At 51.7% G+C, this 12,834-nt stretch overlaps 1 protein-coding gene across 5 annotated transcripts; it reads right to left on the bottom strand.

Annotated features, from left to right (window-relative positions):
- Nucleotides 1-1,880: 1,880 nt before the first annotated feature.
- Nucleotides 1,881-12,770, bottom strand: Trabd (TraB domain containing). 5 transcript variants are annotated; one of them, XM_038342436.2, is made up of 10 exons: nucleotides 12,648-12,770; nucleotides 7,756-7,820; nucleotides 7,395-7,473; nucleotides 6,725-6,891; nucleotides 6,264-6,404; nucleotides 4,073-4,183; nucleotides 3,836-3,975; nucleotides 3,512-3,684; nucleotides 3,322-3,433; nucleotides 1,881-3,221 (listed from the first exon to the last, which is right to left on the bottom strand). In XM_038342436.2, the coding sequence occupies exons 2-10, from the start codon at nucleotides 7,783-7,785 to the stop codon at nucleotides 3,044-3,046; spliced, it is 1,131 nt and encodes a 376-aa protein (XP_038198364.1). In that variant the 5' UTR covers nucleotides 7,786-7,820; nucleotides 12,648-12,770; the 3' UTR covers nucleotides 1,881-3,043. The 5 variants fall into 5 exon arrangements, with proteins under 5 accessions (XP_038198364.1, XP_038198360.1, XP_038198361.1 ...); XM_038342432.2 differs by lacking the exon at nucleotides 12,648-12,770 and adding an exon at nucleotides 12,412-12,487; XM_038342433.2 differs by lacking the exon at nucleotides 12,648-12,770 and adding an exon at nucleotides 12,364-12,380.
- Between the last annotated feature and the right edge of the window lie 64 nt (nucleotides 12,771-12,834).

Here is a 12,834-nt window from a genome sequence, read left to right as displayed (position 1 = left end):
AAGCTCGGCTCGGCCACGACCGGAAGTTTTTCACCGCCCAATTCTGTGGTTTGGCGGGGGGCACGCCCAGAAGGCGTGACTCTGATTGGTTGTCTCTCTTTTGTCCACTTCCGGGCTTCGATAAGTTGCAGATGCCAGTGGGCCCGAGGCGCTCTCTAGACTCTGACATCAGTGTACCTGACCAGTAGAGCTCCGAAGCTCCCACCCTGGTGACGTGTGAAAGCCTGGAACACTCCAAGTGGACTTACAGGCTGAGTGACGTCCCTAAAAGACCACCAGGGGCTCCTCTAACTGATGGGAAGCCAAGGTCATCCCCAGCACCACTGGGTGCTTTGGGCTTGGGCGGTTCTGTCCATCACACGCATAAAACCAGAAATTGAATCTTTTGAGCTGCTTTATTCAGAGAGCCAACAATCTCGGACAGTAGTTTAACATCCTAAAGATGCAGCTTTCATTTAATCTTTAGCCAGGGGCCGGGCGGTGGTGGCGCACGCCTTCAATCCCAGCACTCGGGAGGCAGAGGCAGGCGGATCTCTGAGTTCGAGGCCAGCCTGGTCTACAAGAGCTAGTTCCAGGACAGGCTCTAGAAACTACAGGGAAACCCTGTCTCGAAAAACCAAAAAAAATAAAAAAATAAAAATAATCTTTAGCCAGCAGATTATGTAGATACATACAAAGGCAGTCAGTCATTCCAAACTTGAGTCTTGCCCCTCTGCTCAGGACGTCAATATTGTTTCAGACTTATGGTGTTGGTGCTTCCTTCTCCATCATCCCCTCTGTGAGCAGGGGGAGGGTCTGCAAGCAAGGGCCTGAGTCTTTTATTTGTCCTGAGTCAGATGTTTGGATAACGTCCCTGCTTAATTCAGAGCACATATCAATGTAGATTCCTTTCTACAATAAATGTATTCTTATAATGTAGAATATGCAGTGCCCTTCCATTAGGACATTTTTTTCTCATTTGTTTGACCGGAGAAGGGCCAGAAATCTTGCTGGTGTTTCTGTGGGATTTGTGGGAGAGCGGGGAGCTGGTCACCTAAGACTTACTATAGGGATAATTTGAGTCAACAATTATACTAGGGCAAGGCTGAAGCAGAGATTGGGTATTGGGTCAGGGCAGGAGTCTGAGCTTACCACATACAGAACTTCTCTCTGAAGTGATCACATTTCCTTTTCTCCCCATTTTGTGTCTGTCAACTGCAATCTAGGTGGTATGAACCTTGATGATGGGAGGTAGACAGCATCCAGTGCTCAGGGAAAACTATTAGCCTCACACATAAGACTTTGAGCACGGACAAATGCACACACTCCTTCCTGGCTGTGTTACTTCATTTCAGCCACTGAGAATTCACATCTGGAACTTTTCTTGAGGCCACAGTGGGCTTCTAAAACTACAATGAACCTAGCTCTGCTCCTGGAGCAGAGTGTGTGATTACACTAGTGAATTTCCCCTCCCTTCTACACTGGAGGCGGATGCTGTGTATGTAGACTTTTTTCTGTGACAATAGGCTTTAGTACCTCAGCCCTGGCCAGAGGATCTGTGTTGTTGCTGCTGCCACTAACATGGACTTCACTGGCTACCTTCAGGGTCTACCTTGCTCTAGCCAAGAAATGATGTATCCCCTCTCCCATGTTTGCGAGGCAGTCCTGAAGCATGGACCAGAGGGTATACAGGTGCTGAATACATGCACTTGGCTGGCACACAGATAACCTTGCTAGGCACTAGTGAGCAGCAGCCTGTATACTTTGCTGAGGTGGATAGTATGTACTCTGGGATGCAGGAGTACCTCTAAGCATCCTGCAGACCTGGGGGCAGATGACAAAAGAGGAAGCCAGTCCCCATCACCTGAGTCCCATTTCCATACACTTCACAAAACGGGAACTTCCAAAATTAAAATTTATTTCTCTTTCTAGGGAATGAATCCACAAGTGTGAGACAGAAGTACACAGCCCAACCAGCCCTGTATCCCCTGCCCAGCTCAGTGTTTCATATTATTTGGCAGTCAGCACAAGGATAATCAGAGTGGTCTTGGTCTTGCTAGGCTGTGCAGTATGCCAGGAGCCACACCTGTATACATGAATGGCTGGGTGTGCACAAGCCAACCATGGTCCTAGGTTTGTGGCCCATAGTGGGTCCACTACTGTCCACAGTGCAGTTTGGGCATCCCACCTAATGCACAGGAATCAGGTCAAGCCCCTCCTAGCACCAAGGGCAGCCAGAGAAGCAGGCTGATACCTGAGGCAGCCCCATGCCACACTGAGCTGTACTGGAGTCTAGCAGAGGCTGACCTGGACACCCAAGCTGACTCTCTGACATACACTCCCCACTTGGGGCACACAAATACAAATAAAAAGACTTCTTTGTCCTCGTTGGATTTAAGGCTTGTATTTCCTGATATTTGCTTCAGTTTGTTTTTTCTTTGACGTCAAAATTACCTGAGTAAAAACTTTTTTGATATTAAAAATCAAAAACCAAACCACAGACTCTCTGCAGGCAGAGATGCAGCTGGCAATGCCACATGCATGTCCAGGCCAGCCAAAGGCCTTACACACCCATAGGAAGGAGCTGCATGGACACCCAGCTCCCCAAATTGGCCAGCCCCAAACCCACAGTGAGATGCACTCGGGGCCAGATGCTCCTGCCGGCCAGAGCACAAGGCACAGTGAGGTAGGTAGAGCAACTACTTGCCAGGCCCACCCTGGGGTTAGGTGTGGGGCACCTCAGTGCCTCCCCTCAGCTTCTGGCCCTTTTGGAGTTAGGGCACTGGGTCCTGACACTGTGGACAGCCCTGACACCCATGGGTGGCCCCTACATTGTGTATGTGGGGCTGCTGGGAAGCCTGAGCTCAGACAATTAAATATTCTTTATTTGGGAGGGCTAGGCATGGGGAAGGTAGGGTAAGCCTGGCCTAAGCCCCCATAGGGGGTGGCTTGGATGCATCTGCACCCAGGGACCCCGGACAGGTGGTGCCAGCTCCTTGGGAGCACCAGATGTGATGCAGAGGAGTAGAGCCCCGGGGTGTGGTCTCTTCTTTGTATGGTCCTCCTACCGGCCTGGCCAGGTCTCGCTCACCCTCTGAAGGCAGAACTGCGCAGCAGGCAGTGACAGGACCACGCTCATGGTTCGACGGCCCATCCAGTAAAGACTGTAGCCCAGCAGGCCAAAGAAGGCAGCCTTCACAGCCACCCGGGACACTCTGCCAGAGATGGACGGAGGGGGAACTCTGTGGGAGGGAGAGGTGTGGTAGGCCTGGCTGGAACATGTATGGGTCACCACCACGTGCAGCTGCAGAGACTGCTGGGTGAGATGGGGAGGGCACTCACGTCATGATCTCCTGGATGTTGAGGTCAGTACTCCAGTTCTTCTCAATGCCAGGCACATGACCCATGCCAACGACACCCACAACCACAGATGGGACGCACTTCCTGGGCTCAGCTGTCGAGGGAGGGCAAAAGTCAGTGGGAGGCACAGAGCTATTATCTTGGGAAGTTCCCACCCTGGCCCGTCCATTACCATCAGAGGCGCGGGGAAGCTCAAGGCGCTGTGCAGCCTGCCGCAGCATATAAGTCAAATAGATATCACGCTCTGAGACAATGGTTCGGTGCAAGTCAGGAAACTCCCCAATCATCTCTGCCATCATCTGCTCCAACAGGTCCTTCTGCTTGCAGCGCTCTACGTCATCTTTGCTGAGGGCAGAGGGCATGAGGTCGGGGGACGAACAAGGATTTGCTGGCAGACTGTGGGGATGGAGGCATGGGACGTCTTGTGTTGCTGACTCAGGGCAGGGACCACAGCAGGTGTGGACTGTGCCAGGAACAGGCCAGGAGGCTGTCCTACCTGATTGGGTCCGACAGGAAGCACAGGCCCCAGGCCAGCTTGACCTTCTGCCAGAAGGAGAGTGCAGCAATGGCCCTCTTAAAGGTGACTGGGATGGGCCGGTCACCCAAGTGGAATTTGCAGAATGGTACCTTGCTGGCCTGAGGTGGATGCTGGATGTTAGGACTTGTAACGCCATAGGTAGCTGCCACCAGCCCCCACCGAGGCATCCACAAATCCCCTAAGCCTAGCACCCACCTCCTTGAAGGCTTCCCTGAACTCGCCACCAGGGGCCATGCCTAACTGCTCAGTGATGTGGGCCGACACCTTCAGCAGCAGCATCTGCATGAGTCCAGACATGAGCCCATTCTGTAGGAAGAGGAACCGTGTCAGCTATGGTGCACACAGTGAGCAAGGCAAAGCAGTATAAAGACAGCAGCGCGTCCTCAAGCTAGGCCCCTTCTAGTAGCCAGGGACAGGCCACCCTGGCTCATGAGGAGGCTCAGACAACAGCAGGTCATCTTGGCTTCAAGAATCAATCAAATGTGTTTTCCCTGACCAAAAAAAAAAAAAAAATTTATATGATGGTCGAAGATGTTAAGATGTTAAGATTACCTGACCAGGTGTCTGAGGCACAAGTTGGTCCTGAGCAAACAGGCTGGAGTCCAGCACCTACAGGGAGCCTCAGTATTTGCCATCTCCATCTGAGGAGGGCAACATGAATGCCTAGCATTCATGGTGACACTGGCTGCCTCTGGTCTGGCCAGGTTGGCTGGGCCCTGAGGTGGGTCAGTATGCTGAGATTCCCCACTGCATGGCTGAGACAGGTGGCCTTTCTTTAGGAAAGGTCACCCCGTGAGCTGCTGCATAGACTGTCTACTCTGTATCTTTCTTGATTCAGGAGAGTGCACTGTAACCTGGTGATAATTAATCCTACAGGAGTGTCCTTACCTATCTGGCCTGGGGGACAGACTACAAAGTCTAAGCTATGAGATTTAGGTGGAAGGATTTTTTTTTTTTTTTTTTTTTTTTTTTAAGTTTTTCATGACAGGGTTTCTCAATAGCTATGGATCTAGTCCTGGAACTCACTCTGTAGCCCAGGCTGGCCTCAAACTCACAGAGATCCCCTCTGTCTCCCAAGTGCTGGGATTAAAGGCATGTGCCACCACCACCTGGCTTGTCTGTTTTTTAGAATGTAGCCCTGGCTGGCCTGGAACTTGCTTTGGAGACAGGCTAGCCTTGAACTCACAGAAATCCACCTGCCTCCCAAGTGCTGAGATTAAAGCTGTTGCCACCATGCACATCCTGGGGTCATGGGTCAGGGAGTACCAACTGACTACTGGAGGAACTAGAGCTGATGGGGTCAGAGTGCCCATAAGGCCAACCCACAATAGAAACTGGACACCAGGACAGTAGCCTCCTGGTGGCACCACCTGTGTATGCTATCACACACTATTGCTGGGAAGACTAAGTGCCACATGAGACGCCTTGAGGGGACAAGGGACAGCAGGTACCAGCCTCCCCACTTTGTTGACCTTTACCTAGGCCCTCACAGATGGGCCCAGACAGTTGTACGGCTCTTCTTCTAGTGGAGTATGGAACCCTCTGTTATAAGGAGGGTGCATGGGGGTTGGGTACAGGGACAAGACACGACTGGTATTAAAACCACACCTGGTCGGGCAGTGGTGGCACATGCCTTTAATCCCAGCACTCAGGAGGCAGAGGCAGGCGGATCTCTGAGAGCTCGAGGCCAGCCTGGTCTACAGAGCAAGTTCTAGAACAGACTCCAAAAGCCACAGAGAAACCAACCTGTCTCAAAACCAAACCAAAACAAAAAACAAAAACCAAAACAAAATAAAACAAAAACAAACAAACAAACAAACCCCCACACTGACTTCATGGTAACTTCTTTAACAGGGTATCCAGTAAAGGTTTATGGTGACAGCCCTCGTCTGGGAGGCTCCAGGGTGAAAAGTGCTCAGGATGTCTGGGGACACTCACTTGAGACTTAACACTTGTTTCCTTCAAGTAAGAGGAGGTGCGCTGCAGCTGGGGCAGGACATGCTGGCGCCCTCTGAAAACCAAGCTCACAAGGATGTGCTACTAGGTATTGCTTCTCTTAACCCTGCAGGGCTGGGGCAACGTGGAAGACAAGGGTCATACAGCAATGTGCTGGGCCAGACAATGCTCAGACCCACCACTGAAGCTTAGCGAAACAGGTCCCTGCCTTGTGAAGGAGCCTTATCCATCTCCTCTTCCAGCCTCTATCCTCCTCTGGGTGAGTAGGCTTGTCGCCAGGGTACTACTGCAATGACCAGGAGGTTGGCCCAGTGAGGAATCTGCCTGTTATCGATTCAAAGGAGACTCTGGGCTCTACAGAGAAGGGCGGCAGCTTCAGGTCTCTATGTAGACCTGGCACCCAGAGTTCACGGGATGCTGGTGTGCGCACCTGCCTGACAGCCTGTTGCAGCTTCTCCAGGCTGACCTCCTTGGCCTCTCGTAGCAGTGTTTTCTCATCCATCTTCAGCATGGACACACGGTACTGACAGAGTTCCACAACTACCACATCAGGCTGCACCTCCCGGATAGTCTGTAAAGCAAGGGCCACACTCCAATAGACCCATCCTCTTAGTAGTTCCACACCTGACAAGGAACCCCACACCCAAGAACAGCCAGTGCTAACAGCCTGTGTGGCTTCAGTGACAAATTCTAGAGAAAAAACAAACAAAGAAAGCTGTGAGACAGCTTTCCTTGTTAAAAATGAAGAAGCATAAGGCTTGAGCTGTGCAGCAGGAAACACTACTTATCATTCCCGGGGACTCCGGAGCTAGAAACGCCTGCTGCACAGTTCTTGTCTGGTTGCCCTGGCCCAAGTCCCTGGGGTGCAGAGCTAAAAGGGCAAGTGCTCACCTTCACTACATCCCGCTTGCTGTCATCACTGAAGTGAGCAGTGCCCACCACGTACACCCTGCTCCCATCCTCGGCCACCAGCTGGGTCACAGTACGTGGAAGGTTGGGCCGCTCACGCCGCCGCTTCAGTTTCATCTCCAGGAGCAAGTTGAAGGCGTCCACGTCAGCTGCAACAACAGCAAAGGCCATGTGGGCTACGGCCTGACGCCAGGGCACAGTCGCCTGTACACCGGCTATAGACCCTTTCCAGGCCCTCAGTGAGAACTGACTCCCATTGGGCAAATCATCTCTGGCAGGCAGTACCAGCTTACCCAGATGACCAGACAAGCCACCTGTAAGCAGAGTGCTATCTAGGGGCCTGGGCAGGAGTTCTCTACTCACCCTCAATTAGACCCAAACTGTGGTAGGAGAGTGCTGTGGATGGGGAAGGGGAGGTGACCATGTGCCCTGGAACTGTCTCAGTCACGAATATGACTGGACTCAGGGGAAGCAGAGGCTCTGTGCAGGTATAAGTTGGCAGCCAATTTTAGGATATTTCAGAGCACCTGAGTGCAGTGAGGGGTTCCTGCTGCTTTTACTCCCTCCCCACAGCTGGGCAGGCCATTGATAGTCCCATTCCCTCCCTGGGACCCAGCACTGTGTCTATACCAAGTCCTGAAGGGAAACATACAGATGTTTTGAGGGTCTCCGGAAAGCACCCTTGGCACTGATTCCGAGGCCCCTGATGTTACCACGGGTTCCATATCAGCCTGCAGAGGGAGAGTTCAAGTAAGTGTTCAAATACCTGGGCCCCATCGCACGGGTCAGGCACATTTCAGGCCATTGCCTCAGGTCTAACCCATGGAGGTACTTCTGGCTGGACTCTAAAAACACTAGTTATATTAAGTTAGGTTTCTGCAGAGAAGCAGCTAAAGGGACCCAAGATAGCTGCAACAGGACCCTCACCCTACTGTGAGCAGCACCAAAAGATGCTGCTGGACTAGGGAAAAGGGTTGTTTAGGGAGATGCTCCATCAGCCCCCAGCTTCTTACCTCTTGAGCTGGCTTCTCCTCTCCCTCCATGACAGGACAGCAGCTTCCGGATTGATGCAGGATGCCTGAGGAATACAGACACAGTTCTTACTCGGGGCCCCAGAGGCAGGATCAGGGATCACTGTGACAAAAGGACTGGGTCCATGCTATTTGAAGTCTAGGGTTCTTCTGGGATGTGCCAGACTGGTGAGTGGCCAGCAGCCTCCTTGAGCAACGTATGGATGGCTCCGTGTAGGGGAAGTCCCTGGCACACAGAGGCTTCAACCCACAACAGGTGCAAACATAGTGAAGCTGTGCATCTCTCTGAGGATTTGTACTAACTCCACAGTGCTGTGGCTGCTATCCCCATGCTGGGAACCCCAGAGCCTTTAGAGAAAGCCACTTCAAGGAAACCCTCCATTCTTTTTATAACGATGGCCACAACCATTTGGCTATGAGCCAGATGGAAGACTAAGCAAGAAGACAGCATCCTGAGGAGCCAAGATAATTTTTCCAGTTTAAAAGACAAAGAAACCTAACATGGAAGAAACTGCATTAGAAACTTGACAAGGGGTAGTATCCTGGTAACCAGTACATGGCATTGTGGTTCCTTACTGTGTCACTGGGAGCCCCAGGGTTGGGGGCCCAGAGTGCCAGATGGCACAGAGAGAAGAGTAACACATTGTCCAAAGGGGACAAAGGCAGCTCCAAACTATGGCCCAGCAAGGTCAACAGACTTCATGTATCTGCCAGTGGTCAGATGCTGCCGACTAGGCAGCTATATATATATATATATATATATATATATATATATATATATGTCTTTGTAGGTGTGCCTGTGTGTGCACATGGGTTTGGATGCCAGTGGGGGACAGAAGGGACAGATTAATCTGGAGCTGGAGTTACAGGTGGTTGTGAGGTACCTGATATAAGTGTTGAGAACCGGATTCAGGTCCTCTGCAAGGGCAGTAGGGTACTCTTTATCTGCTGAGCCATCTCTCCAGTCACCCCTCCCAACTATATAGTCTTAGTAAAAACATGGAAAGGTATTTCAATTCCATGCTGGTGGGTTTCATGAATTATAGACGCTATTTCCTCAAACAAAATAAAATCATCAATCATAATGTACATGTTACTTATAAACATATTTGTTTTATATATGTTGGTTTAACAAAGTGTGTGTGTGAATCTAAATATGTAAACATCCACAGGATCTGAGCACTCAGGACAGAAACACTTAGCAGACACAATGGTCCTGGCTGGAGAAAGCCTTTAAAAATGACAAACCTATTAGAAAAACCTGACCCTGGGCACAGTAATGATCTTAAGAATTTTTATTATCAGGCCGGGCGGTGGTGGCGCACGCCTTTAATCCCAGCACTCGGGAGGCAGAGGCAGGCGGATCTCTGAGTTCGAGGCCAGCCTGGTCTACAAGAGCTAGTTCCAGGACAGGCTCTAGAAACTACAGGGAAACCCTGTCTCGAAAAACCAAAAAAAAAAAAAAAAAGAATTTTTATTATTACCAAATATGTATATTTGTGTGCCTGTGTGTTTTGTGCACATGGGTACAGTACCCACCAGATACCAAACAACAGCTCTTCTAAGCTGTACTTATGGGGAACAGTGGTGCACACCTTTAACCCCAGCACTCAGGAGGCAGAGGCAGGTGGATCTCTGAGTTTAAGGCCAGTCTGGTCTACAAGGCGAGTTCCAGGACAGCTAGAGCTACACAGAGAAACACTGCCCCCTCACTCCCAAAAGAGCAGTACATGTTCTTACCTCCTGGGTTTTGTAATGTTTTTAATGTTTAATGTTTAGAATTCTAGTTTTCCTTCAGCTACAGCAAGAAAGGGTGATTCTGCTTTGGTGTGACTGAGTACTGAGGGAAATGTGCCCTGGAAAGAGTTGGGTCAGAATGGGGGTACAGTAAGATGACAACGGTCCCCACAGACCCTGGGGACTTTTTGGGCTCACTCTGACCTACCACTTTTATCTGCACACTTCTTGGAACTTTCAGTCCCTCACCTACAGTTTCCTCTAGTCCTGCTGATAAATGTGATTCAGGGGTCGCTCTGGGTGTAATCAAACCTTTAATGCTGTGGTCAATATTAAAATGAGGGCAGGAAATCCTAAGCACTATTAGCCTTCCATAAGAGGAACTGGAGCAGGGCCAGCAAGGGTTACAAAGTAGAGGGCAGCAGAGACCCTGAGACAGCCTCTGAAACCATGTGCTCCTGGCCTTAAGGAGCTTCTGGCTGTTCTAGGGGCAAGCAGAGCTTATCATACTGCTTTGCCCTGGGGTCCCCCTTCTCCCTAGTCTGAAGCCTATCCTAAAATGCACCCTGGACATTTTATATAAAGGTTAGCACATCTGGGAACAGTCATTGCTGGCTCAGGGCCTGGGTATAGCCAGGACTACACTAGACCCCATAGCATCTGCTCATAGTTTCACCACAGGGCTCTCTTTTCATTAACAGAATAAAAAACTTCAGAGAAACAGGAACAGAGAGATGTGCTGGGCCAGCTTGGGAGAATTTGCCTTCCAGGACAGTGTAGGGACTGTCCCTCTCACTCCGTGGAACCCCAGGCAGGGGTGGGGAGTGTAGCCCAAACAGCGACCAAGAGTGAAGGAGATGATCACCGCGGTCTGGCTGAACATATGGAAGCAAACCAGTAGTCCTAGCAGCAGCACCAGGCTGCTGAGGCAAGAAATGAAAACTTAAAACATCTTGCATAAGTGGGAGGGCCAGCCAGAGCAGCAGCAAATGGGAAAGGACCACATCATCTCTGCCTGCCCTGCCCTTTAAGAGGTGGGGCAATTGCAGGTTTCCAGTTAGCTTGGTAGATCTACCCTTCAAAGCTTGCCTAGGGGGTTGCCTCTGAGCCTTTGAGGCCTATGGAGGCCACCAAAGCTGGAATACTGACTCAAGATAGCTGTGAGAGTCTCTGGCTGGTCCACAGCAGGGCTGATTTCACCTCCAGTCACCTCCAATCGTGTGGTAGGTGGAGGAGCCCACAGGCTGGTCAAGAGCCAAGCTCTGACACCCAAACACAGCACCAGGGCCCCTTGTGGCTCCCGAGCAGTGCCAGAAGGGAGGGCACGTCAGGCAAGAAGGCCACTGACAGCTTTCCCCACCTCTGGCCAGAAGCCCGTGATTCTGAGTCCCTGCCACTATCAAATCCACACATTTTCCAATCCTTTGGTTTCCTGCCTCTCAGATGCAATATTATTAGGATACTAATACCTCCTCTCTCTGCTCATTATTTCTGACTGAGCAACCGAGACAGACCCCACTTTCATACTCACCAAACATCCTGCACTATGCTTGCCATGTGTGCTTTCCAGACATGCTCAAGCCATAAGAAGTGACCTCCCACTGTCCAACCTCCCCTGGGAACAAATCTCTTCATAAATCCCCAGTAGTTAGCAGTCTCCAGACCTATTCCTGGTCAACACCACACTGGAAACTTTTACAGGGTAAAGTCAGAGAGCTGGTCAAGCGGGCCTCCAACCAGCACTCCTGGCTGAGCAGGACTGTGGGAGATGCTGTTCCAGGCCTGCTACCAACCAGGCAAGATGCTTCTATATGCCAAAACACCCGACCTTTTAGCATCTGCTACATTTCGAGGGGAGCTAGGCTTAGATTTTTGAAAATTCACAGCCGTCTATGGCTTTAAGAGTAAAAACGCTGGCTCAAAGGGTAGGAAAGGCCGATACATGTCAGGGCTCACAGGGAGACAGTGCGCTGGCATACTAGCTCAGACTAACCAGAGGTTCTGCATTGAATGCAGAGCCATTTCAGACAGGCTCCCTACCTGCCCAGCCCGGGTCCTATTAATACAAACTAAATGTATCCTCTTACCGAAATCATACACTGAAAACCTGCGCCTCAAAGCAATGACATCAATAGGCAGAGGTTTGAAGGGGTGACTGGATTCAGATGAGGCCATAAGGAAGATTCCATGATGGGACTTGTGTCCTTATAAGACACACTAAGCAGCCGCAAGAACACAATGAGAAGGGGTCTCTAGGAGCCGGGCAGCTGTCAATCAGCAACCCAAAAAGATTAGCATTCGTCCTTGGACTCGCAGTCTCTAAAAGTCCGAGAAACAGACGTTTGTTAAATTTCCCGATCCACAAAACCCCGTCATCACCCTGAACTGACACACCCATCCTACTCGTCGATCTCTGAAAACCTGCTTCTCAGACGACCACGACCAGGTGGACTATCTAGACAGCCTTTATTGCCTACTCAGAGAACCAAGAAAGAAAGAAGTAACAGGGTGCTTAAAAGCCCTGGCCGCCTCTTGTTCGTTTCTGAAGCCTGGGCACTACCGGACCCAAGAAAACCTGCTGCAGCAAGACATATTTTACCCAAGTGTGGCCGAGCTGAGGGCCGGAAGAGGAAACACACCGGAGGTGAAGAAGCCTTAGCCAGTCCTCCCGGGACCTAGTTTCTGTTCACCTGGAGACAGATGCCCTGTAGGGGCCTGCAGGCTCCTGGAGCCGTCCACTCTGCCAGAGCCTGGCATCCTGCCCAAAGTACCACGGCCACCGCAAGACGAGCCTTCTTAGAGAGGCAAGAGAGGGAAGCCCGGGGACCGCAGAGTCTCGTCAGACTAGCGAACCTGCAGCTCCTCCCCTGGAGGAGCACGGGAGCTTGGAGACGAGCTCACTTCTAAAGAAGCTCTTGACGTCCCAAAGCCAGCAGTGCGCTTCTGAGCGTCCGGGTTGTTTCTGGGACTCGCGATCCCAAGAAAATCTACACCGTCCAGCGTCAGCCTGACCCGGTGAAATGCGTGCCCCTGGTCGGTCTCCGTAGTCCCCACCTGCAGCTCGCGCCCTCCCGCACGCGCCTTCCAGGCGCGACGAGTCCCCGCCCGCCCGCCCGCCCGGCCAGGCCACGGCGTACCGAGCGAGGCGGCGGCGCTCCTCAGCCGGCCTCCATGCGCGCGCCGCCGGGCAGACGGGGTGGGCCGGGGCGGGGCGGCCGGACGAGCCGGACAGGCCGAGGGTGCGGGCCGCACGGCATGCCGGGAAATGCCTCCCAGGGCCGCGCGCGCGAGAGACCCCGCCCCCGCCGGGTCTAAGCGCAGGGC

This window comes from Arvicola amphibius, chromosome 9 (assembly GCF_903992535.2).
Source record: "Arvicola amphibius chromosome 9, mArvAmp1.2, whole genome shotgun sequence".
NCBI lineage: Eukaryota > Metazoa > Chordata > Mammalia > Rodentia > Cricetidae > Arvicola > Arvicola amphibius.
Note: the sequence above shows the minus strand (reverse complement) of the source record. Positions and strands in the feature narration are given on the sequence as shown.

Bases quoted from the DNA above. Each gene is read 5' to 3' on its own strand.
- Trabd (XM_038342431.2), bottom strand. From the start codon at position 12,267: ATGCCAGGCTCTGGCAGAGTGGACGGCTCCAGGAGCCTGCAGGCCCCT. The intron at 6,405-6,724 runs GTGAGCACTTGC...CTTGCTTTACAG, and splicing joins GCAAGCGGGATGTAGTGAAG to ACTATCCGGGAGGTGCAGCC. The intron at 3,976-4,072 runs GTGGGTGCTAGG...CATCCACCTCAG, and splicing joins TCAGGGAAGCCTTCAAGGAG to GCCAGCAAGGTACCATTCTG.